Source organism: Muscardinus avellanarius, assembly GCF_963383645.1.
Source record: "Muscardinus avellanarius genome assembly, chromosome: 16".
Classification (NCBI taxonomy): Eukaryota; Metazoa; Chordata; class Mammalia; order Rodentia; family Gliridae; genus Muscardinus; species Muscardinus avellanarius.
The window spans coordinates 1,284,590-1,307,103 of NC_137802.1; the positions used below are offsets into that span (position 1 = coordinate 1,284,590).

General features: G+C 62.3%; 1 protein-coding gene across 3 annotated transcripts; it reads left to right on the forward strand.

Annotated features, from left to right (window-relative positions):
- Positions 1 to 1,656: 1,656 nt before the first annotated feature.
- On the forward strand, positions 1,657 to 22,177 carry SH3GL1 (SH3 domain containing GRB2 like 1, endophilin A2; the record flags this gene model as incomplete). Of its 3 annotated transcripts, none has more annotated exons than XM_080712882.1 (10): positions 1,657 to 1,701; positions 19,465 to 19,533; positions 19,646 to 19,718; positions 20,321 to 20,464; positions 20,697 to 20,830; positions 20,900 to 21,058; positions 21,256 to 21,359; positions 21,646 to 21,764; positions 21,840 to 21,899; positions 21,981 to 22,177. In XM_080712882.1, 10 exons carry the CDS (start codon positions 1,657 to 1,659, stop codon positions 22,175 to 22,177), a joined length of 1,104 nt encoding a protein of 367 aa, XP_080569008.1. The 3 variants fall into 3 exon arrangements, with proteins under 3 accessions (XP_080569008.1, XP_080569009.1, XP_080569007.1); XM_080712883.1 differs by having other exon boundaries at positions 21,843 to 21,899; XM_080712881.1 differs by having other exon boundaries at positions 21,843 to 22,177.
- Positions 22,178 to 22,514: the final 337 nt, after the last annotated feature.

Genomic DNA, 22,514 nt, shown 5'->3' on the forward strand with positions numbered 1-22,514 from the left:
CTCCCAAACACACACACACACACACACACACACACACACACACACACCCCACAGGGTCTAAGTATTGTGATTACAGGTGTGTACCATCTGGATGCATAAATATTCTTTGATAAAAACTTTTAAGCCGGTCGTGGTAGTGAATTCTTGTCATCCCAGCATTCGGGAGGCTGAGACGGGAGGATCGCGGTTCGCAGCCAACCTCAGCTACTTAGTGAGACCCTCTGCAACTCAGTGAGACTCTGTTTCAAAATAACGAATGAAAAATAGGGCAAGGGTGTAGCTTGGAGGTAGAATGTCCCTGGGTTCCATCCCCAGCACTGCAAAAATAAATAAACAAATAAGTAAAAATATGTTTGCTTCAAAAGCAATTTAATATCTCAGAGGCAGAGGTGAGAAGAAAAGATTAGACTCTACTTCGATCTCAGGCTTTCATTGAGGTAGACTGGATTGTTAAACATAGAGTTACTTGTGAACTGGGAGATGAGGGGACATCGCAGGACACGTGAGTACCCGAAGCCTCAACCTCCCTGTCTGAGCCTCGAGGCTGTTTTCCTCTCCTTTCTCTGACATTCTGGCATTCTGCAATACCAGATTTAAGTTGATTGTGTGTGCTGCAATCAGATGGGGAGCTTTTGCAAACTCTTTATAATTCAAAATATTCAAAACCACCTCATCAATATACTGAGGCCTATAGTCCCAGTACTTAGGAAGCTGAGAAAGCCTTCGCAGTTTAGCCAGGCCCTCCAACACTTAGACCTACGTACGTGTGTGTGTGTGTGTTACTGGGAATTGAGCCCAGGGACGTTCTACCTCAGAGCTATACCACCAGCCCTATTTTTATTTTTACTCTGAGGTAGAATGCTTCTGCGTTCCATCCCAAGAACCGCCAAAATAAAATACATAAAAAGACAGGCGTGGTGGGGCAGGCTGGTAATCCCAGCTTTTGGGAGGCTGAGACAGGAGGATCGCGGTTCGCGGCCAGCCTCAGCTACTTAGCGAGCCCCTCTGCAACTCAGTGAGACCCGGTTTCAAAATAAAGAATAAAAAACAGGGCTGGGGGGGGGGTGTAGCTCGGAGGTAGAACGCCTCTGGGTTCCATCCCCAGTACCGCAAAATAAGTAAAGAAGTAAAGAAGTAAGTAAGTAAATAAATAAGTAAATAAGTAAATAAGTAAATAAGTAAATAAATAAATAAATAAATAAATAAATAAATAAATAAATAAATAAATAAATGGAAAAATAAAATTTAAAAATTTAAAAAACTTACCCTCCGAGGCCCCAGGGGTCGCTGCAGTGCTCACGACCTCTCTAGGCTCTAGCCGCGCAACTCGGTGGCGGAGGCGGACTTCCGGCCCCGCTCCACCCGGCCGGGCGAACGTGCGCATGCGCGCTCCGGCCGGCAGGGGGCGCGCGCTCGCCCGGGGCCCGCTTGGGGGAGGGGGAGGAGCGAGCGCGCGCCCGTGCGTGCGTGCGTGCCCGGCGCCGGAAGTGTGCGGTTGCCATGTAATATCCTGGCCGCGCGGGCGCGTGAGCGGCAGAGGCGGCGCCGGGGCGAGCGCGGGGCCGGCCATCGGGCGGCGGAGCGGCGCCGGCGGGGCGCCGGGAGGCTGCGGGCGGTGCGGGGCGCTCGGCGGGGCCCCACGCGCCGGGCGGCAGCATGTCGGTGGCGGGGCTGAAGAAGCAGTTCTACAAGGCGAGCCAGGTGAGCGCGGCCGGGCCGGGGCCGAGGCCGCGGGGCGGAAGGGCCCGGGGCCCGCCGGCACCCGCCTCCGGCCCTCCTCCCGCCTCCCCGGGGAGAACGACGTCGGGGCCGTGGACGGCCCCTGGACCTGCTGCCCGCGGCCCCGCGGCGGGGAAGGTCGCGCCCCCGCCGGTTCCCGTCCTCCGAGGGGCGCGGTGGGAGCAGAGCGGAGGGGGGCGCGGGAGCTTCACGCCCCTCCGCCGACCCCGCGGGGCCGGGGCTCCGTCGTGGACCCCCCGCGTGCCCTCCCAGAGCCAGGTTCCCGCTTCCCTTTGCAAACACACTCGCAGAAAAGCCGGGCGCGGGGCCGCAGGCTCGGCACCCCAGCACCCGGGAGGCTGAGACGGATGGATCGCGGTTCGCGGACAGCCTCAGCTACTTAGCGAGGCCCTCGGCAACTCAGCGAGACCCGGTTTCCAAATAAAGAGAATAAAAAGGCGGGCTGGAGGTGTAGCTTGGAGGTAGAATGCCGCTGGGTTTCATCCCCAGTACTGGGGGAAAACACACACACACACACACACACACACACACTCACACTCACATATGGTGATAGATGGCCGACTCTAGGTGGGCCCGCGGACTTTGTGTTTTTGTTAAATGTGTCTAGGAAGTCATGCCGAGTCTAGACTTCTCCACCCCGGCGCTGTTGACACTTTGGGGTGCATCCTCCGTGGGGTGGGGCCCCCTGGGCACTGCAGGGCGGGGAGCGGCGTTCCTGGGCTCTGCACACACCGTGCCGGGGCACCCCAGTTTTGACCACTGCAGCCGGCTTGGGCTGCCCCTAGTGTTGCAGAATCAGTCATTCCTCCCCTCCCTCTCTCCAGAGCATCCGAGCTCGAGTACACTCCTAGTGTTGCTGGGATCTGTGTGCGTTTGGGGGAGAGATGCGGTCTTGCTCTGGTGGCCCAGGCTGGCCTCAAACTCCTGGGCTCATTCCAGCCTCCTGCCTCCACCTCCCGGGTGTTGGGCGCACAAGTTGGCGTCACACAGCGTCCCGTGTGTATCTTTTTTCACGGGTTCATGTTATTCCATTCTACCAAGCGTACCATCATTTATTTAACCGGTACCCGGTGATATTTACGTTGTTTCCAGTAACTACAGTGACTAGCTTGTGAATATCTTTGCTCAGAGGTGGAATGTGTGTGAGGAGGGACTACCGAAGATGGAACCCAGGGGCTGTTTTATTTTTTATTCTCTTTTGTTTTGAAGCTCAGTTTTGCTAGGTTGCAGGTGTCACGCTCAGTTGCTGAGGCTGGTTTTAAACCTGAGATCCTCCTGTCTTGGCCTCTCAAGTACAGGCATTACAGGCCCACGTCACCACCATGTCTGGCTCCCCAACTTACTTTCTTTCTTTTTTATTTGCTTTCAGTACTGGGAGTCGAATCCAGGGTTATTCTACCGCCAAGCTACATCCCCAGCCCTATTTTTTATTCTTTATTTTGAAACAGGGTCTCACTGAGTTGTGGAGGGCCTCACTAAGTAGCTGAGGCCGTCCACGAACTAGGATCCTCCTGTCTCAGCCTCCCAAATTCTGGGATTACAAGGACATGCCACCACACCTGGCTTTTCTTTCTTTTTTTTTTTTTTTTTTTTTTGGTACTGGAGATCAAACCCAGGGCCATTCTACCTCTGAGCTACACCCCAGCCCTTTTTATTTATTTATTTGTTTTGTTTTGAAGTAGGGTCTCCTTAAGCTGCTGAGGCTGGCCTCAAACCTTTTATCTTTCTATCTCAGCCTCCCAAGTATACCAGGATTACAAGTATGTGTGTGGTACCATGCCCAGCTTTAGTTTTTATTTTGAAACAGGGTCTCACCAAGTGGCTGAGTGTCTCAGTAACTTGTTGATACTGGCCTAGAACCTGTGATCTTCCTATCTTAGTCTCCCAAGTCCTGGGAATACAAGAGTGTGTCCCCCTGCCGGGCTTGATACAGATGTCTTGAAAAGTCCACAATCCACTGCTCAGAAATCTGGGGAAAGCTGTGGACCGGTTCTCCCCAAGACTGAGGAAGTGTAAACTTGAGCTTGGCGTTTCTGATGCAGGAAGCCCAGGTGCCTTGCTTCCTGTTGGCCTCTGTGTGAGGGTGAGAGCCTTGGGTGTGGAGCGGCGTGTGTGGGTGGTGTCCAGAGGAAGGGCATGATTGGAAGCTGTGGGCTGTGGCGGGCAGCAGGGCTCTGCCCGTCATGGGGAGGCCCAGTGAGAGCTGAGGACCGAGCTTCCCGCAGCACGCAGCTGGTGTCTGAAAAAAGCAATGCCCCGGTGGTCGTCTAGTCATCGGGGTTTATTTTTCGTTTTTGTTTTTGGCGATACTAAGGGTGGAACCCAGGGGCACTCTACCTCCAAGCTACACCCCCAGCCCACTTTTTATTCTTTACTTTGAAACTGGGTCTCACTGAGTTGCAAAGGGCCTCACTGAGTGGCTGAGGCTGGCCGCCAGCCGCGATCCTCCGGTCTCAGCCTCCCGAGTGCTGGGATGACGAGCACGCGCGCCATGCCCGGCTACATCAGGATATTTGGAGTATATCTCTAGACTGCGGGTGATGGCTAACCCCCGGGGAAGAGAGACTTGCTGCAGGTCCTCGGGTGGCTGCCAGATGCACCTTAGGACGAGGCTTGCTTTCCCGAAACCTCACACAGCCCCTGCTGCGGGAAAGGTGTCCCCAGAGGTGTCGGGAGAATTCCTGAGCCACTGGTCCCCCACGTGCAGAAGTCTTCGAGGACCTCCCCTCTCCGCCCCCAGCTCTCAGGCCGGCCGCCGGAGCCTTTTTGGGGGGCCTGGGGGCCATGTTTAGCAGAGAGCTGGTGGCGAGGGTGCATTTGCCATCTTGGCACCCTGCGGCCCTGGCCCTGGCCGCCTCCCATGGCTTCTGCAACAGCCCCGCGGCGTCTGGGCGTCTCGCGTGTTTATCTGCTGTGCCTTCTATCTGCGGTACTTTTCACTCAGTAACAGCGCTTCCGTGGCCCTCTCCGGTGCCCAGGACCGCCGCCTGGGGAGCCGACCCTCCCGTGAGCCAGCGGACGCGAGGGCCACGCGTCTCCACTGCCGAGCGCGCTCCCCAGCACACACAGGCAGGAAGCCAGGAGTGCTGCTGGACCCCAGAGCGCTCGGCCACCCGCCTCACAGCCCAAGCCCCTCCCTGTCCTTAGAAACACCCAAAGTGTCTTTGGGGTCTGGGTGTGGGAGGAGGACTAAAGACTGAACAGGGGCATCTGCCTCCGAGCTACATCCCCAGCCCTATTTTATTTTTATTTTGAAACAAGGTCTTACTGGAATGATGAGTCTCACAACTCTGCTGAGGCTGTTCTCGAACCTGCGATCCTCCTGTCTCTGCCTCCCAAGTACTGGGGTGACAGGCGTGTGCCACCATGCCTGGCTTATTTCTTGTTTTGAAACAGGGTCTCACTAAGTTTCGGAGGCTGGCCTTGAGCCCCCACCCCCAGCTGGTGTCTGATATTTTTAAGAAGGTGTGACTCAAGTCAGGCGTGATGGTGCACGCTTGCAATCCCAGCATTCGGAAAGCTGAGACAGGAGGATCGCAGTTTTCCAACAGCCTCGGCCACTTAGGGAGGCCCTCTGTAACCCAGTGAGACCCTGCTTCAAAATAAGATTAAAAAATAGGGCTGGGGGTATAGAATGTTCCTGGGCTCCATCCCCAGTACCAAAAGGAAAACAAAACAAAACAAAACATAGGACTGGGGCATAGCTCAGAAGTAGAATGCCCCTGGGTTCAATTTCCAGTACGTACACAGACACAGAGAACGAAGACACTGGAACTCACATGACTGCTTCTTGTCCAGGGGTGACTCTCCCTTTCCCACACCCCTATCTTGCAGTGTCTGAGACAGTTTTCTGTCATGACCCCGGGAGTCGGGGCATTGGTGGGTAGGTCAGCCCCCTCTGCCACCAGGACTCACCCCGCCCCACAGGGGTCCCTGTGAAAGTAGGTTCTGGGTTTCCGCGGCTTGTAACAGGGTCAGTTTTAAATGGAGAAACATAAGCTGGGGGGGGGGTGTCACCAGGTTTCCAGCAGGCGAGAATGTGATACTGACCCGAAACCCTCCCCTGCAGGATCGGCAGCCGGGGCAGATCCTGCCCGTTCCAAACCGGCGTGGGCTTGCAGGAGGACACTGGAGAGCTTTTACTTCTTCCAGGGCAGGGGAGGGCAGGGAGCCTTAAGGGGCGAGTGGGGGCGGAGGCAAGGCCCTCTCCCGGAGTTGCTGCACATCTGGAATTGGAGGATTCCGTCGTATTTCCGGGACACCAAAGCAGTTTAAGTATTTCTTAAAATCCCACCCGCAAAGTGCAGACTCAGAAGTTCACATCCTGGCGTGGTGACGTGCCGGCCGGGCCTCAGCTGCGTGCTGGCTTCCTGCAGTTCCTGGCCGGGCTGCTGGAGATCGCAGAGCGTGCCAGGGGTGGCCCTGGCTGCAGCCTGGGATGCTGGCCTGCCTTCTCCTTTTTTTTTCCCCCCTGCCAGAAAGGAGGGAGAGAATTTGAAAGGAAAGCTTGGTGCCTCTGAGCTGGAGGAAGATTCATGCCCGCCGCCTCCCGTGCCCCCCCCCCTCTCCCCGCACCCCAGTGCTGGAAGTCAGACTGCTGGGCCTCAAGTAGGCAATGCTCAGCCCCTGCGCCCCAGCCCGGAGCCTGGGAGGAGAGCCTGACTCTCCTCGAAAGGCGGGGGGCCGGGGGTGCTAGGCTGGCGCCCTAAGATGCCCCCAAGTGCTGGGGCCTGGTCTTTCTCTCTTGGTGATGAGGGTGGGGCCTGGCGCACCCCCCACTTTGATTTCAGCCTCATTCTGTAAAAGCACGCTCTTGCTTTTCTAGCAAACAGCTCGGCTTGTTAAGTAACAAGTACAGCACGATGTTACTCTGGAGCGGGGCTTTTAACTAACCCCTGCGTCGCCATGTCACTGAAGACGGGCCCTGTGTGTGGGAGAGGGTGAGGGCGGGCACCGGGGGTGGCAGAGCGGGGCTCTGTGCTCTGTGCCTGCTGGGAACTGGCTCGGCCCCTGCTGCAGACAGCCGCGATGACCGGAGCCTGGGAAAGTGTAGCCCTTGCCAAGTCCTTCTGTGAACTCGACCCCGCAGCGTGGGCTCCCTGGTGCTCTCGCGCGCAGGCAGCCCCGCCAGGCTTTCTGTCCCGCTTCCAGCGAGTATCAGCCTCTGTTCAAGGCCAGAGAGAAGGTTTAAGTAAGGCAGCCCTCCCTGCGTGGCTTCCTGGGCTGCTGTGGAACCAGTTCCTCCGGCCTCCCCGGGCCAGGGTTAGCAAGCTTCCTGCCTCCTCCCATCCCTGTGGCCCAAATGAGTCGTCCTGCTGGGCGTGGTGGCACACCTTGGAATCCCACTGCTGGGGAGGTCGAGGCAGGAGGATCGCCGTGGCCAGCCTTGGCAGCTAGGCCCTCCACAGCTTTGGCTCTGTTTCAAAATAAAAAGTCAGGCGTGGTGGCGCACGCTTGGAATCCCAGCATTTGGGAGGCTGAGACCGGAGGATCGCGGTTCGCAGCCAGCCTCCGCTACGTAGTAAGGCCCTTTGCGACTCAGTGAGAATAAAGAATAAAAAAATAGAGCTGGGGGTGGAGCTTAGAAGTAGAATGCCCCTGGGTTTCAACCCCAGTACCGCCAAAATAAAAAAATTAGGGCTGGGGGTGGAGCTTGGAGGTGAAATGTCCCTGGGGTCAACCCCTAGCAACAAAACAAACAAAAACTGGGTTGTCCTGTTGTGATTCTTCTCTTTTGGGGGTTCTGGGGTGGAACCCAGGGTCTAAGGCCACTCCTGACTGCACTGGGAGTGCCGTGGCCGGCCACGTCGCAGCCAAGAGCTCGCCTCTGACTCAGAAGCCTGTGCTCTAAAGACCGGGTGGACTGCGGCGCTCGCCCTGTGCCTGCTTATCTGGGTGTGCTGATGGCGAGCCCGGGCTGATTACAGCCTGCCACTTGATTACAGGCTGCCAGGGCAGGGGTTCAGGGCATCTCCTTCCCCTTGAAGGAATGGGGGCCTGTGTCTTTCAAGAACCCAGGCCTACCAAAGCCTCGGCAGGCTCCCCCAGAAAGTAGCCCCGCTTGCCCTGTCCCTGCCTACCTGCCAGCCTTCGCTGGGGTAAGGGCTCTGGGGGTGGGCGGTAGCGGGCACGAGCCCTCCCACTGGCACAGCCGCCACACACTGTGCTCGCCTTCCTCAGAGAGCCTCACATTGGGCTCTGGCCTGGGGCTCGCTCTGGCTCCGGCCCCAGCCCCTTCCTCTGCTGCCGCTGTTCCGAGCTGGATCCGAGCGGGGGCAAGCCGGTGTCTAGTTTGGAGCAGGCAGCCAACTTCCCCGGTTGGATTTCAGAGGCCACGGCACGCCTTGGCACTGCCGAGTGGCTGTGGGAGGGGGGACGGAAAATTGTCTTCTCCACATCTGGCTTTCTCGGCCCGGGCGGCTCCGTGCAGAGGCTCCAGACAGGCTTTACCAGGTGTGTGTGTGTGTTGGGGGGTCCCCCCACCCCTAATGGCTTCTTTTTTGTGTGTGGTACTGGAGATGGAACCCAAGGCATTCTACCTTCGAGTTATGCCCCTAGCCCTATTTTTTATTCTTTATTTGAAACAGGGTCTCACTAAGTTGCAAAGAGCCTCTGGAAGTAGTTGAGGCCAGCTGCAAACCGCCATCCTCCTGTCTCGGCCTCCCGAGTGCTGGGATGAGTGTGCGCTACTTCGCCCGGCTCCTAATGGCTTCTTGGTGTGCCAGCTCCAGTGTCTAGGGCCAGGCCTCCTGGTCCCTTTCCACAGCCGCCACTGGACACTGGGGGAAGAACGTAGGGGCTGCACCCCCCCTGCAGCAGCGCCCCCGCTGGATCGGGCCGGCACTTCTCCCAAGCACTTTTATTCCCCCCAGGACTGGGGATGGAACCCAGGGATACTCTACCTCTACGCTACACCCCCAGCCCTTTTTTTTTTTTTTTTTTTTTTTTGTGGTACTGGGGTTCCTGGAAGCCCTCTACCTCCGGGCTACACTCCCAGACCTAATTTTACATTTTTATTTGGAAACAGGGTCTCCTAAGCCAGCACGATCCTCCTGTCTCCGCCTCCCAAGCGCTGGGATTACAAGCGTGCGCCACCACGCTCGGCTCCAGCCCTTCTTTTCATTCTTTGTATAGAAACGGTCTCACTAAGTAGCTGAGGTTGGCCGCAGACCACGCTCCTCCTGTCTCGGCCGCCCAGGTCCTGGGATGACGCGCCACGGCGCCCTGCTTTGGGCATGTTTCTCCCGGTTTCCCACCAGGAGGTCACCAGGGGCCCAGCGGGCTGACTCCCAGAGGAAGGCGGCATCTTCCTTTTCCGCCCTGCTCCTAGAAAACCTGCTGACTGGGCCCGAGAGTGGGGTCAGGCAGACGCCCAGGCGCAGCAGGAAAACAGACGGCTGCTTCCTCCCGGACCTGACTCAGCACCAGCGTGCTGACTGCTCGGAACCGGCTCCACTGGCAGCCCACGTTCCACACCTGGCCGCGGGATGCAGCCCCGTGCCTGGGTGCTGCTGGCTGCCAGGGCTCGGTCTGCCCGCCCCGCCCGGGCGTCTTCCTGGAGCCGGGGCTTCAGGTCGACTCAGCTGGCTGATAGGCCGTTGTCCTCATCACTGGATGGGAAGGCCTTTGCAGTAGGCGTCCTGGATTCTGCTCCTGCTGTGGCCCTGGGCTGAGCTTGGTTCCTGGCCTAGCCCAGGAACTCGGTGAGCATTGGCCGAGAGGACAGGCAGCCCCGTGAGAGGAGAAAGAGGGGTGCGTCAACGGGGACCTGGGGTGCCACCCGCTCAACCCTGGCCCCAGCTTTCAACCCCAGCCTGCCCTCTGTGGCCGGCGTACACAGTCAGACCGGTCTCCCTCCTGCCTGGTCACACTGGGCCTGGCTCACCTGTCCACCCCACCCCACCCCGGCTCTCTGGCCTCTGTCTGCCTGTAAAGCCCTGTCTTTCTCCGTGCGGGGCCCCTCCTGGGACTACCTGCTGAAGGCGAGCCCCCACTGTGGGCGCGTGGCCTCCCACCCACCCAGATGTGCGGCTCCTGAGGGGCAGGCCCATCAGAAAGGCACCCAGCCAGCCAGGCACGGTGCCCACACCTATCATCCCAGTGATTGGGAGGCTGAGGCAGGAAGACTTCAAAACTTAACAAAATTGCCCAGTGTAGCGGTGCACGCCTGTAATCTCAGTGCTTGGGAGGCTGAGGCAGGAGGATCGCAGGTTGGAGGGCAGCCTCAGCAATATAGTGAGGCTCTCAGCAACCTAGGGAGACCCTGTTTCCAAATAAAAATAAAGTAGAGCTGAGGTGTAGCTTGGAGTTAGAAGGCCCCGGAGTTCAGTCCCCAGTACAGACAGACGGGGCTGCGGGTGTAGCTCGGTGGTAGCATGCCCTCGCCTTCCATCCCGAGCACCATACAAGAGAAGAGCGTGGCCGGCCAGAGTGGCGTGGGTGCGCTCTTCTCAGAGCAGCAGGGGCTGTCTGTCCCTCCGTGGGACCTCCCACGGCGCCCCCAGAGGCAGCCGGCACCCGCCTCCCGGCCTGGCTTCTGCTCAGCCTGGGCAGAGCGCCAGGGACTCGGGTGGCTGAGAAGACCTTTAAGAACTTGGTTGGGAGCAGGCGACTGGCCTGAAAAACACTAGAAAGCTCAGAGGTTGCTCCCTTTGGCCGCGCTGCGCTGCGGGGACGCCGGCCAACAGCGACCTGGGCTTGGCGGGGCGGCCTGCATCATGGCGCCCGCTGAGCAGGCCCAGCAGTGGGGCCCCGGCGGCTGCCCAGAGGAGGCGGTTTTCTGAGCTTGGCTGGCCCCAGGTCCAGCTGGTCTTTCTCCTGCGTGGCCTTCGCCTCGCGGTGCCGGCGCCCCCGCTTCAGCGCCCTCCTGAGTCCTCACCAGGTAGAGCCCAGACCCGCCCTCTGTGGCCTGCGCTCGCGCCCGCAGTCTCCCTGTGCGCCTCCCGTCCCGGCTCTGGACCTGCCGCCGCCTCGGCGCCCACTCCCCTTTCTGTGCCTGGCTTCCAAAACTGCGTCCCAGACCCAGCCCCCGACGAGCCCTCCCACCCGCGGCTGTGACTCAGTGGTGCCCTCCCCGCCCGGGCCCGAGGCGTGCGGGCCGACCAGCGGGGCTTCAGTGCGTCAGGCAGTTTGACTTCTTTATAATCTTGCTTTCTGTGTGTGCGTGCATGTGCGTGTGTGTGTTAGTTACTTGGAATTGAGCTACATTACACCTCCATCACTCTTTTATATATATATATAATATTTTTTTTTTCCAGCACTGGGGATGAAACCCGGGACATTCTGCCTCTGAGCTACACCCCCAGCGCAGGCTGCAAGGGCATCTCCTGGCTTCCAGCGCTTCGTTTGTGTGTGTTGTGCGGTGTTGGGGCACCAAGGGCGGTCACGGGAGTGAGCTGCGGTAGCGGGCACCCGGCGCTGGGCCATGTCTGCCGTCGCCCTCCGCAGGGAGGTGGCGGCGTCCCGTGCGGGGCGGCCTCCTCGTACGCCTGCGCAGCCTCCCGCCGGGTGCCTCAGCTTCCCCTCTGGCTGTCTCTGGGCCAGGCGGGAGCCCCGAGTCGTGCCTTGCTGGACATCGTCGCGTGGGTCCCCGTGCCGAGACTGCAGAGCGCCGTTCTTGTTGCTTGGCCTAAAGCCTCAGGCCCAGAGAAAGCGGCGTGACGCGCTGGGGCACTTGGGAAGTAGTCAGGAGCCAGCCAGGCCTGCGGCGCGCTGAGGACACCGCACTGCGGCGCCCTCGCCGGCCTGCGGATGCTCCTGGGAGTGCCGCCCAGGCTCCCCCAAGGGCCGGCCAGCCGCGGGTTGGGCTTCGGCTTCATTCCAGTACCTGCTCCCCAGAGCTTACCTGCAGCCCCCGCCACGCGGCCTCCGGCCTCCACTGGCACGCAGAGCAGCGAGACGTTCATCAGCGCCGTTCGCGGCGGGTCGGTGTGCAGTGCTGTCTTCTCCCCGTGGGGAGTTAGGCCGTGGCTGCCACACCTCTGCGGGCCTGCTGGGTGGTTGTGCCCCGTAGGGCGACCCCGAGCACGGTGCTCACGGGCTGCCTGGTGTTCTGGGGCAGGAGCCTTGTCTGGAGGAAGCATGTGTCTTCTGAAGCTTTGGGCATGAGTAGTAGGACCAGCTGCTGGCTGTGGGGTCCGTGTGAAGGAATCAGAGGTGTCTGTAAGCACAGCCAGTCTTGGCTTGATGGGTTGGTGCAGTGTGAGGAGAGGCCAGCAGGGACCGGCCCTGTGTGTCAGCTGTCCAGCACCTGAGGCTGCCGGCTTACGGGGTCAAAGGTTGCTTTGACGCACAGTCCTGGGGCTTTCGGGCAGTGAGCGTGGCCGTGGCTTTGGGCCCCTGGCTGGTGGAACTTGACAGCTCACCCAAGGCCAGAGAACACGAGAGGCGGGAGCAGCCAGGGTCCCACCACCCCCACGAGAGGCGGGAGCAGCCAGGGTCCCACCACCCCCACCAGCACCCGACTGGGGACCGTGCCTTTAACACATGGGCTTTGAGGGACACTTAAGAACCGGACTAGCCGGGCTCGGTGGCCACCCTTGTAATCCCCGCGCTTGGGAGGCGGAGACAGGATCGCACAGGTTAAAAGACTGCAGATTTGAGGCCAGCCTCAGCAACTTAGCATTGCCCTGTTTCAAAATGAAACATAAAACGTGCTGAGGGTTCAGATTGGAGATAGAATGCCCCTGGGTTCAGGCCCCATATATATATGTATATGTATATATATGTGTGTGTATGTATAAATATATAAATTAAAATTATAGCAGAATGTGTTGGGGGGTTTCCAATACCGCCACTTTAAGGCTGAAGTCAGTCAAAATTAGGACTGCGTCACTGTGCCAGTTGAGCTTGGTGTCCTGCCAAGGGTGGGCGCTCGTCTGGCCGTCGTCAGTTATGATGGTACATGGGGTGAACCTTCAGCACCCAGGGGCATTCTACCTCTGAGCTCCACCCCAGTTCTGTTTTTTATTTTCTTGGAATCGGGGTCTCACTGAGTTGCAGAGGCCTCACTAAGTAGCTGAGGCTGTCCGCACCGCGATCCTCCTGTCTCAGCCTCCCAGTGCTGGGATTATAAGCATGCCCACCGCGCCCGGCGCTCGAGTTTGCCTTCTTGCTTGGAGTCAGCCCCAGAGGACAGGCCGGGGCAGCCCTAGCGCTGGCTGCCAGGCCCGGCCCCATGTCACCGCCCAGGCTCGTGACGCCTTGCCATTCCTCAGTTTTGACTTGCTGCTGACGCACCACAGCGTGGCCATTTATTTGTTATTTATTATCTCTGTAAATATGTATTATATATCCCAGCAAATACTCGGTAGCTGAGTACCTCCTGTGTGTGGGGTGGCGGGTGCTGGCCCTGGGGGCGGGTGTATTGGCAGACAGAGGATGCAGCCGTTCCAGGCAGCGTCGCTCCAGGGTAGATGAGTCCTGCACAGAAGGCTGGGCCTCGGGCAGGCCAGGCCCAGAGCACAGCCCTTCCTGGTCTGCAGCCCACCCACACGGCTCGCAGGTGTGGTGCCCGGGTGCCCTGGGCTGAGGGCCAATCTGAGTCGTGTCCTCACGCCCGTCCTCTGCTGTGTACACTTGACGTGACCCCTGCAGCACCCCCTTCAGACCCTTGCTTCAGAGCCGGAGTGCCGTGGCTGTGCCGCTGGTGTGGGGACCTGCCTGCTGCGCCCCGTGCCCCTCAGGGAGTCTCGGTGCTCCGCCCTCCTCCTCCCAGGCTGCAGTGAACAGGTTTCAGGCACTTCCCTTTGGCGTTCACGGACACCGCGCTTTCCCTCATAAGCCCCTTGCCTTCGTCAGTGATGGCGTCCCGGGGGCCCGGGACAGCCCGGCGCAACCACACCCGCTGGCCGCCTCTGTTGGCTCTGAGTGAATTTCCCTGAACTTCTGCGTCTTGGCGAGGGAGGGCGGGAGCGGGGCCCACATCCCCCGCGTGGGGTGTACTGGGGACCCCCAGAGGTCACGGCAGATGCCCTTTGGCTCCGTGTGGCAGTGGTTGGGGGATAGGTGGCGTGAGGACCAGACAGGCTGCAGGGCAGGGCCAGGGATGGCCGCTGTGAGCCAGGGACACGTGGAAAGACCCACACCCCGGCCCAGGGAAGGGCAGTTCCCACAGAAGGAACACCCAGGCAAAGGCTCGCTGTGGTGTGAGGTGGGCTCCTTCACGGAACAGACACCGGGGGCAACAGGGCCAGGTCCCTCCGGCCTGGTCAGGAGGTGGGTGGCCATTGGAGGGCCACCATCAGGCCTTTAGCAGCCAGTGGGCAGGTCCTCGAGGCAGGGACATGTGTTCCTCCTGTGTTTTGGGGGCGCAGGGAGCAGGCACTCTGGGCGAGTCCCAAGGGAGCTGGTGGCCCCTCGCAGGGACGCCACCCGCGGCTTCACCTCCGGTGTTGACGCAGGCCACCGGCGCCGTCTGTAGGCCGAGCGGCCCGGCTGCCTCGCGGGATGGCCAGGCCCCTGTCCCGGCTCTTCCTGAAGGCCCGTATTTTGCGTCAGCCCTGCCGCTGCTGACAGATGTGTCTCAAAAACACCTTATCATTCCCACACAGGCGCTGGGCCACGCCGCCCTGCACGCCACCTTGCCGACAGTCGCCGGGGATTTACTGCCTCGTTAGCTTGGGGGTTGGGCCTTCCTTTTATAAGTTTTCGTCTGAAAGTGATTTTACCAGCCCGTGATGTTCGGGCTTCCTGTCTCAGCCTCGAGATGAGAAACCGTGCGAGCGGCTGCTCTCTGCCTGGGCGCACCTACTGTGGCGGGCGTGCCCGAGGAAGGCGCCGCAGGCTGCGTCTCAGCTCTGACATTGCCTGCCCGGCTGCGTCCCGTTAGCTGCGTCCTCGTGCCTGCCCTGGCCGGCTCCCGGCCAGCGCGTCCCCGGTGTGTGCAGGCCGCAAGGTCCGGACCTTTGGCGCCGTTTCCTCCCAGTGGCTGGTCCCGGGCTCCTGCGGGGCTGTTCCTGTGTCATCAGTTCCCTCCTCTCCCGGGCCTGAAAACCAGGGCGGTTCAGGGGTGCAGGCACAGCCCAAAGTGGGTCCACAAGGCCGGCAGCCCACTCCTGCCTGGCCCAGGGCACGCGCGGTGGACTGCGGGCCTTCGGCAGAGCAGTCGCCTCCTCCCCACTCCTCCGTCTGTCGAGTGGCCGCCGGCCCGGGCCCTGCACAGGCCGGGGGTGCATGGAGGGGCCGACGGCATGCTGTGTGCCTCTCAGGCCGCACGCAGTCCGGGCTTCCTGGGGCCCCGCCGAAGAGCAGTCTTCCTGGAGCGCTCCTGTGGCTTTGGGGCAAGCCTGGCGCCTCTGGTAGCAGTCCCAGGACCCCGATCGTTAGAGCTGGGCCCGGCCAGTTCTCATTTTGTAGAGGAGGAAGTGGTGGCTGCTGCAAGAGCCCCTGAACTAAGTCTGCCCACCCCAGGCAGGGCTCCTGGCCACGCAGTGCGGGGTCCCCACCGGGGACCAGACCCACAGGGCAGCCTTCCCCCTCCACTGTGTGCGCGCGGTACTGGGGATTGAGCCCAGGGTCATTCTACCGAGCTACACCCCAGCCCTATTTTATTGTGAAACAGGCTTTCACTGGGTTGATGAGAATCTCACTACATGTGGAAGCTGTCCTCAAACCCACATCCTCCTGTCTCAGCCTCCCAAGTCCTGGGTTCTGGGCATGGGCCATTGTACCTGGCTCTTACTGGGTCACGTGTGTGTGTGTGTGTGTGTGTGTGTGTGTGTGTGTGTGTGTGTGTGTTACTGGGGATGGAACCCAGAAGCTTTCTACCTCCAGGCTATATTCCCAGACCTATTTTATACTTTATTTGGAAACAGTCTGTCTCACTAAGTAGCTGAGGCTGGCTTCGAACCTGCGTGATCCTCCTGTCTCAGCCTCCCAAGCACGGGGATCACAAGCGTGCGCCACCACGCCCGGCCTACTGAGTCACTTCTGAGGGCGAGCAGGGCCGAGCCCACACCTAGTCCCGTCCTCCTTGGGCCTGGACCAGCAGGAAGAAGCACAGCTGTCCACAGCTGCCTGGCTCAGCCTCCACGCGTGACCCCAGGCCGGAGGGAAGGGCCAGGGCACGGCCAGCCACCTGGTGTTTGTGGGAGTTGCCTGGTGCTGCCCCGCGTGCAGGGTAGTCCATCACCTTCTGCACCCACCGGAGGTACCCATGCCGCAGGGGTCTAGGCCAGGGCATGCCGGCCAGCGTGTGAGAACACGCGCTCAAAAGCTTGGGAACACTGCGTGCCAGGCCTTCATCCCCGGGCTTGTGGGTGTGGGGGTGCTGGGGGTTGAACCAAGGGCCTCAGCTGCTGCCAAGCTGCACCCCCAGACCTTTTTATTCTTTATTTGAAACAGTCTCACCAAGTTGCTGGGGTTGGCCTCAAACCTTCCAGCCTCCTGTCTCAGCCTCCCGAGTACTGTGTTGACAGCGGGAGCGCCCAGCTGGGTTCTTCTAAGTACCAGAGAGCAGGCGGCCGCCCCTCCGTGACCCCGGTGGGAAAGGTCCTGCTGAGGGGCAGTTTCCTGTCCATGCCGGAGTCTGACGTGTTCCCACGTCGCGTGGACCTCCTCCTCCTGTCCGTCAAGGCCGCCCAGGGAGACGCAGCCTGGGAGCAGCACAGCGTGGGTGTGGAGTCGGCCTGGGCGCCTTGCGGTGGGGTGGGCGCCCTTGGGCACGGTGGCCTCCGTGGCTCTTCCCCGCCACCTCGCCCCCTCCGGAGCCGCTTCGTTCAGGAGTTGCTGGGCCCTGTATTTCTCACTACGCCAGGGCCAGCTGTCCCCGTGGTCAGGGCCTTCCTGCCGTGGCTGCCGACCGGAGCCAGGAGTGCACACGCCTACGGCAGCCCCCACGGGACTCTGGGCTGCTCGCCCCACGGGGGCCGCCTTTCCCTGCCCCTCGCTCGGGTCAGCTGCAAGCCACTCGTCCCCGGACTGGGCTCTGGGCCAGGCTCCCACCACAAGGAGACTGGGATAGCCCTGGCGGTCAGGGCTCCGGCGGGAAGGAGGCACCGAGGGCAACTGGCCAGGCTAGAGGTTGCCAGGGGTGCGGCCAGCCCATGGGATGGGCTCAGGGCCCAGCTGACCCCTCCACAGGCCCGTCCGCAGTCCCCCCCACGTGCTCCTCCCTGGCTTTTTTTTTTTTTTTTTTTTGGTACTGGGGATGGAACTCCAGGGCATTCTACCTCCAAGCGACACCCCCAGCCCCATTTTTTTCTTTATTTTGAAGCAGGGCCTCTGGCCAGGAACCTGCAGCCTCCAGTCTCAGCCTCCCAAGTGCTGGGATTACAGGCCTGCGCCACCGCGCCATTTATTTTTCATTATTTTGAAACAGGGCCTCACAGTTGTGGAGGGCCTAACTGAGGCTGGCTGTGAACCTGGGGTCCTCCAGTCTCAGCCTCCGAGTCCTGGAATCACAGCGTGGCCACCACGCCCGGCGCTGCCTTCTACAAACTCCAGTTCACCTCAGCAAACTGCCAGGCGTGAGCCGGCAGACCAGGCCCAGCTCCCCCTCGGAGATGACCGACAAGCCAGCCCAGGACTGGGTGCCACCACGTATCCTCCATGGATGCCCTCCCAGCCCTCAACTCTGCCTGGCCTTCCCTGGCCCTGTGCGCCACCCAGCCTGCATCGCGGGGGGCGCCCACTCTCCCTCCCTGGGCTTTCAGATTCCTCACCCCCGGCCTAAGGGCGCCCAGGCCTAGAATCTGAGTGCCAGTCTTTGAAAGGAGGGATTGGACCCATGGGTGTTCTCCGTCCCAGCTACACCCCAGCCCTTTTGATTTTGGAAGAGTCTCAGTACGTTCCTGGCGCTGAACCGTGAGCCTCCAGTCTCAGCTCACAGTACGAGGGTCACGGGCAAGCACCGTCGCCCAGGGCCCATTTCACAAGTGAGACAGGAAGCAGAGCCCAGGCCAGGCAGAAATGAAGAGGAAGCCCAGGGCGCACAGCGGGTGTCTCGCAGCCCTCGGCCCCCCGCATCACCAGGGACCAGGCCCCACCAGCTGTGACCCCCCCCCTCCCCCGCGGGCCCGAGCGCCCTGGGCCCGGAAGGCGCGGATTGTGCTCCGTTGGCTTCAGTTCCCGTTCCCAGAAGACCGGGGCTCACAGCGGCGGCTCCATTTCCCTCCGTGGCAATCCCCAGCTTTGGGAACGCCCAGTCTCCCCACCATCAAAAGAAGTGAAACCCCCAGGGGTGGGGCCTTTTCTCCTAGGGACAGGGGCGTGGCCCAGTGAGCCCCCACACCTAAGTGCCCCGCAGTCCAGGCTCTTGGTGGCACAGATGGGTCTGTACGGGGCTCCCAAGGTGCAGAGCTGTGCTGGGCACCGGGGGCTGGGTGGGTGCCCGAGCTGCAGCCAGAGCCCCGCATGCCTGGCCAGACACTTCCTGCTGTCTCTGCTGGCTTCCTCCTGGGAGGTTCTCGCTGCCCTGGGCCTCCCCTCCCATCGCGCCCCGTGGCAGTGCAGTCAGGAGGCCACCGGTGTGGCCTGGCAGGTGCTACTCAGACTGGGGTCCGGGCAGCTCTGGGCATTCTCGGGCCTCTGTGGTCCTAGGCTGTGTGCACTGAGCCGGAGCAGCACTGCACTCCCTCGCTGAGTGACGCCAGGCCCATCCCGCTAGGACTGCACTCCAGGTGGGGCAGGCCTAGGAGGAACCCACGCTCCCACTCCAGCCTCCTGCCGCCCAGAAGGGCTCTGATGGGTCCTGCAGCGGGATCTGTCCACATGAGCACCGGGGCATCTTGACCCGGCTAGGTGCGCCCCATGCCCCTGGAGGGAGTGCTCTGGGAAGTCCTGGGCCAGGCAGGCTCGGTCCTTCATGGAACGGCAGGGATCTTCTGGTGTTAGAGTCAGGGTCCCAGCGTGTCCCTCCACCCCAGCTGGCCGCACTACAGTGTGGCTCTGTGTGCCCACCTGGTGGAATGCCAGGTCCCATCCCTGGCCCACCCCAGCAGGGCTTTGAGTCCCCTCCTGGTGGGCCAGGGCTGGGGTCTGCGGGGGAGGTGCCTGCTGGTGCCCTGCCCGGCTCCCTCCTCGCCCTGGCCCACAGCCAGTGGGGAGCAAGTGGCCGCGTGTGGAGTTCCCCGGGGCCCTGGGACTCCTGACAGCCAGGAGCATGTCAGAGCACCGCGCAGGCGCAGGCTGATTGCGCCCGTCTGGGGGGCGTCTTGCATCGGTTTCTGGCCAGAGGGCACGGCCATGGATCTGTGTTCTGGCCTCCTCACGACCTCTGGTGGTGCATGCCCATTGGGGGCTGTCCTTGCCGCCCGTGGCCATCACAAGGGCAGTTGGTCACCGAAGACAAGGGCACACACGTGTCCAAACCAGCTCCTGAAGCCTGCCCGCCCTGTGCGTGGCACCTCCTGGGAGCCGCTCGCAGGGTCCAGGCAGGCATCTGCCCAGACCCTTAGTCGGCTGGTCTCGGCCACCGCCGAGCGTCGTTTGAGTTCCTCTGGACGCTGACCCAAGTGGCCAAGGAAGGGGACACACCCGTGGCCATCTGTGGGCATTTTCCAGGCCTGCAGAGTCTCTCCCGAGCTGAGTTTCCTACGCTGGGGACCCGCAAAGGGGTCGCGCCAGTGGTTGAAGCCCACCCTGCTCAGAACGCCCTCTGCCCGCAGATAGCCTCGTCCTGGGTGTGGCCTTGGCATCGCCCAAGCCCGCCGGGGCCCCGGGTAGGACACAGGCGGAAGGCATCTATCTAGGCCGCTCCTCACAGTCCCTTCTTCTGTCCCCCAGCTGGTCAGTGAGAAGGTCGGAGGGGCCGAGGGGACCAAGCTGGACGATGACTTCAAAGAGATGGAGAAGGTGAGCCGTGGGGCCCAGGCGCGGTCACCCCGCAAGCCGCGGCTGGCCGGGCGCCAGGGCTGGAGGACTGTGGCACCCGCCGGCCACCGACGCCCGCCGCCTCTCTTCACAGAAGGTGGACGTCACCAGCAAGGCCGTGGCGGAGGTGCTGGTCAGAACCATCGAGTACCTGCAGCCCAACCCAGGTAGGCCGGGCTGCGGCCCCAGACCGTGAGGGTGAGGCTGACAAGCCACCGTCCCCCTGGGGAGGCTGGGCGCAGGCGCACGGCAGCCGTCCTCCGCGCACGCACTCGCCTTCCTCTCAAGCTGCCAGCTCGGCTTCCCCCGTGCGGGCTCCATGGACACCATCCTGTCCTGTGGCGGTCGCAGCTGCCGTCTCTTCCAGTTAACTGTTCCCCACAAAGAACATCGTCTCCCACTGGCATACTGGCTCCGCGTGCGGCAGCCTGTCCCTTGAAGCGCAGGGGGAGGTCTCCTGGGCCAAGGGGCACGGGGAGGGCAGCCTCCACTGGAGGCCAGGAACAGGAAGGGCAGAGGCCCATCACTTGGGAGTCTGCCTCGCTGCTGTGCCCAGCAGGGTTGTCCCTGGTTCCACTGCCCTCCACAGATGGAGGACCCGGGGGGCTGGGGTCCGAGGGGGCCGCTCAGTGGGAACTGCCCCCGTGCCCCCTGCCAGTTCTCCTGGCCTTTGGGGTGTCACACAGGAGGTGCACTGCTCACATGGCCCCTTGGGAGGCACGGGCTGGGGAGGGGCACCGTGGCACCCACCTGGCCGGTCCTGTTGCAGCCTCTCGGGCCAAGCTGACCATGCTCAACACGGTGTCCAAGATCCGGGGCCAGGTGAAGAGCCCGGGCTACCCGCAGCCGGAGGGCCTGCTGGGCGAGTGCATGGCCCGCCACGGCAAGGAGCTGGGCGGCGAGTCCAACTTCGGTGAGGCTCGAGCCAGGGCGGGGCCACTGCCCCGGCACCTGACCCACCAGGCCCGTCCTAGGTGCTAGGGACTCGCGGTGGGAGGACAGCCCTGCCCACGTGTGTGCGTGGGCCGGGACATCGGGGCAAGGAGGGGTCCCTGGTGGGTCCCCAATTCCTGCTGCCTGCAGCACCGGGGCGCAGGGGAGCCGGGTGGGGATGGCCCTGTGACCGCGCCCACCCCCCGCCGCAGGCGATGCCCTGCTGGACGCGGGTGAGTCCATGAAGCGCCTGGCCGAGGTGAAGGACTCCCTGGACATCGAGGTCAAGCAGAACTTCATTGACCCGCTGCAGAATCTGTGCGACAAGGACCTGAAGGAGATCCAGGTGCCGCCCCGCCCACCCCGCCCCGCGCCCCGCCCGGCTGCCCCCGCTAACCCGCCCCGCCGCCCGCAGCACCACCTCAAGAAGCTGGAGGGCCGCCGCCTGGACTTCGACTACAAGAAGAAGCGGCAGGGCAGGATCCCCGACGAGGAGCTGCGCCAGGCCCTGGAGAAGTTCCAGGAGTCCAAGGAGGTGGCGGAGACCAGCATGCACAACCTGCTGGAGACGGACGTGCGTGGCTGCGGCCGGAACGCGGGCGCGCGCGCACACACACACACACAGGCGTGGCGTGGGCTCGGGCGGTTATGTGGAGGTGCCCAGGACAGTGAAGGACCTGGGGTGCAGGGCGTTGGCCCCGCCTCTCATAGGGCTATTCCCCAAGCCTCTGGGGGTCGGTGGGAGGCCCCTCAACCCTGCTGGTCCCACAGATCGAGCAGGTGAGCCAGCTCTCGGCCCTGGTAGACGCGCAGCTGGACTACCACCGGCAGGCCGTGCAGATCCTGGACGAGCTGGCCGAGAAGCTCCGGCGCAGGTGAGCAGCCCCTCTGCGGCGCTCCTCCCGCCTCCTGCACCCTCTGCTGGCGAGCAGCAGCCCTGGTGCCGCTGAGGCCTCCCTTAGACTGCCCAGGGCCCAGGAGGAGGCAGGAGCAGCCGCGGGCCCGGAGGTGGACGGCACCAGGTGGTCAGAGCCGAGCCAGCCCTGAGCCCGGGGCCGCCTCCCGCCGGGGACCCAGCCAGCAGCACTGGCCAGGCCCCAGGGACACTGCGGGGCGGAGGGGCAGCTACCCAGGCCATTCACGCTCACGGTTCCCTCGCAGGGTGCGGGAAGCCTCCTCGCGTCCCAAGCGGGAATACAAGCCCAAGCCCCGGGAGCCCTTCGACCTCGGAGAGCCTGAGCAGTCCAACGGGGGCTTCCCCTCGGCCCCCAAGAGCACAGGTAGCTGGGGACACGGCCGGGACGGCCCGAGCCCGCCGGCAGCGGGCGGCCCTGAGCCCGCGGCTTTGTCCTCAGCAGCCTCCGCGTCTATCCGCTCTTCAGACAAGCCCGTCCGCACGCCCAGCAGGACCGTGCGTGAGTGTCCCCGGGCGGTCCCAGCACAGTGCGGGCGGCTCGGGCCGGGGGGCTGCGGCGCTCACACCGCCGCCTCCCCAGCGCCCCTGGACCAGCCGAGCTGCAAGGCGCTGTACGACTTCGAGCCCGAGAACGACGGCGAGCTGGGCTTCCGCGAGGGCGACCTCATCACGCTCACCAACCAGATCGACGAGAACTGGTACGAGGGCATGCTGCGCGGCCAGTCGGGCTTCTTCCCCCTCAGCTACGTGGAGGTGCTGGTGCCCCTGCCGCAGTGACCTGCCGCGCCCGCCCTTCCTTCCGGATTCCTCCGTGCTCCCCACCCGCCCCGCCCTGCCCAGCTGGCCCGAGGCAGGGCCCACACTAAGGTGCTGTAGAAACACTAACCTTCCCCGGCCCTCCAGGGCCAGGACGCCAGGGACCCTCTTTCCTGACCCCCAGGCTGCGGAGGCCTGTGCTCACTGGGGCCCAAGCCCCCCAGGCCAGCCTCCAGATCCTCTCCCAGCCCATTGCTGGCGATGGGTGTGGGCCACCTGCAGGGTGCCCAGCTGTGCTCCGTACTGCCCCTGGGGACCTGAGGGCCCTGAGCCAGGGGCCCCCGCAGTAGAGCCTGCT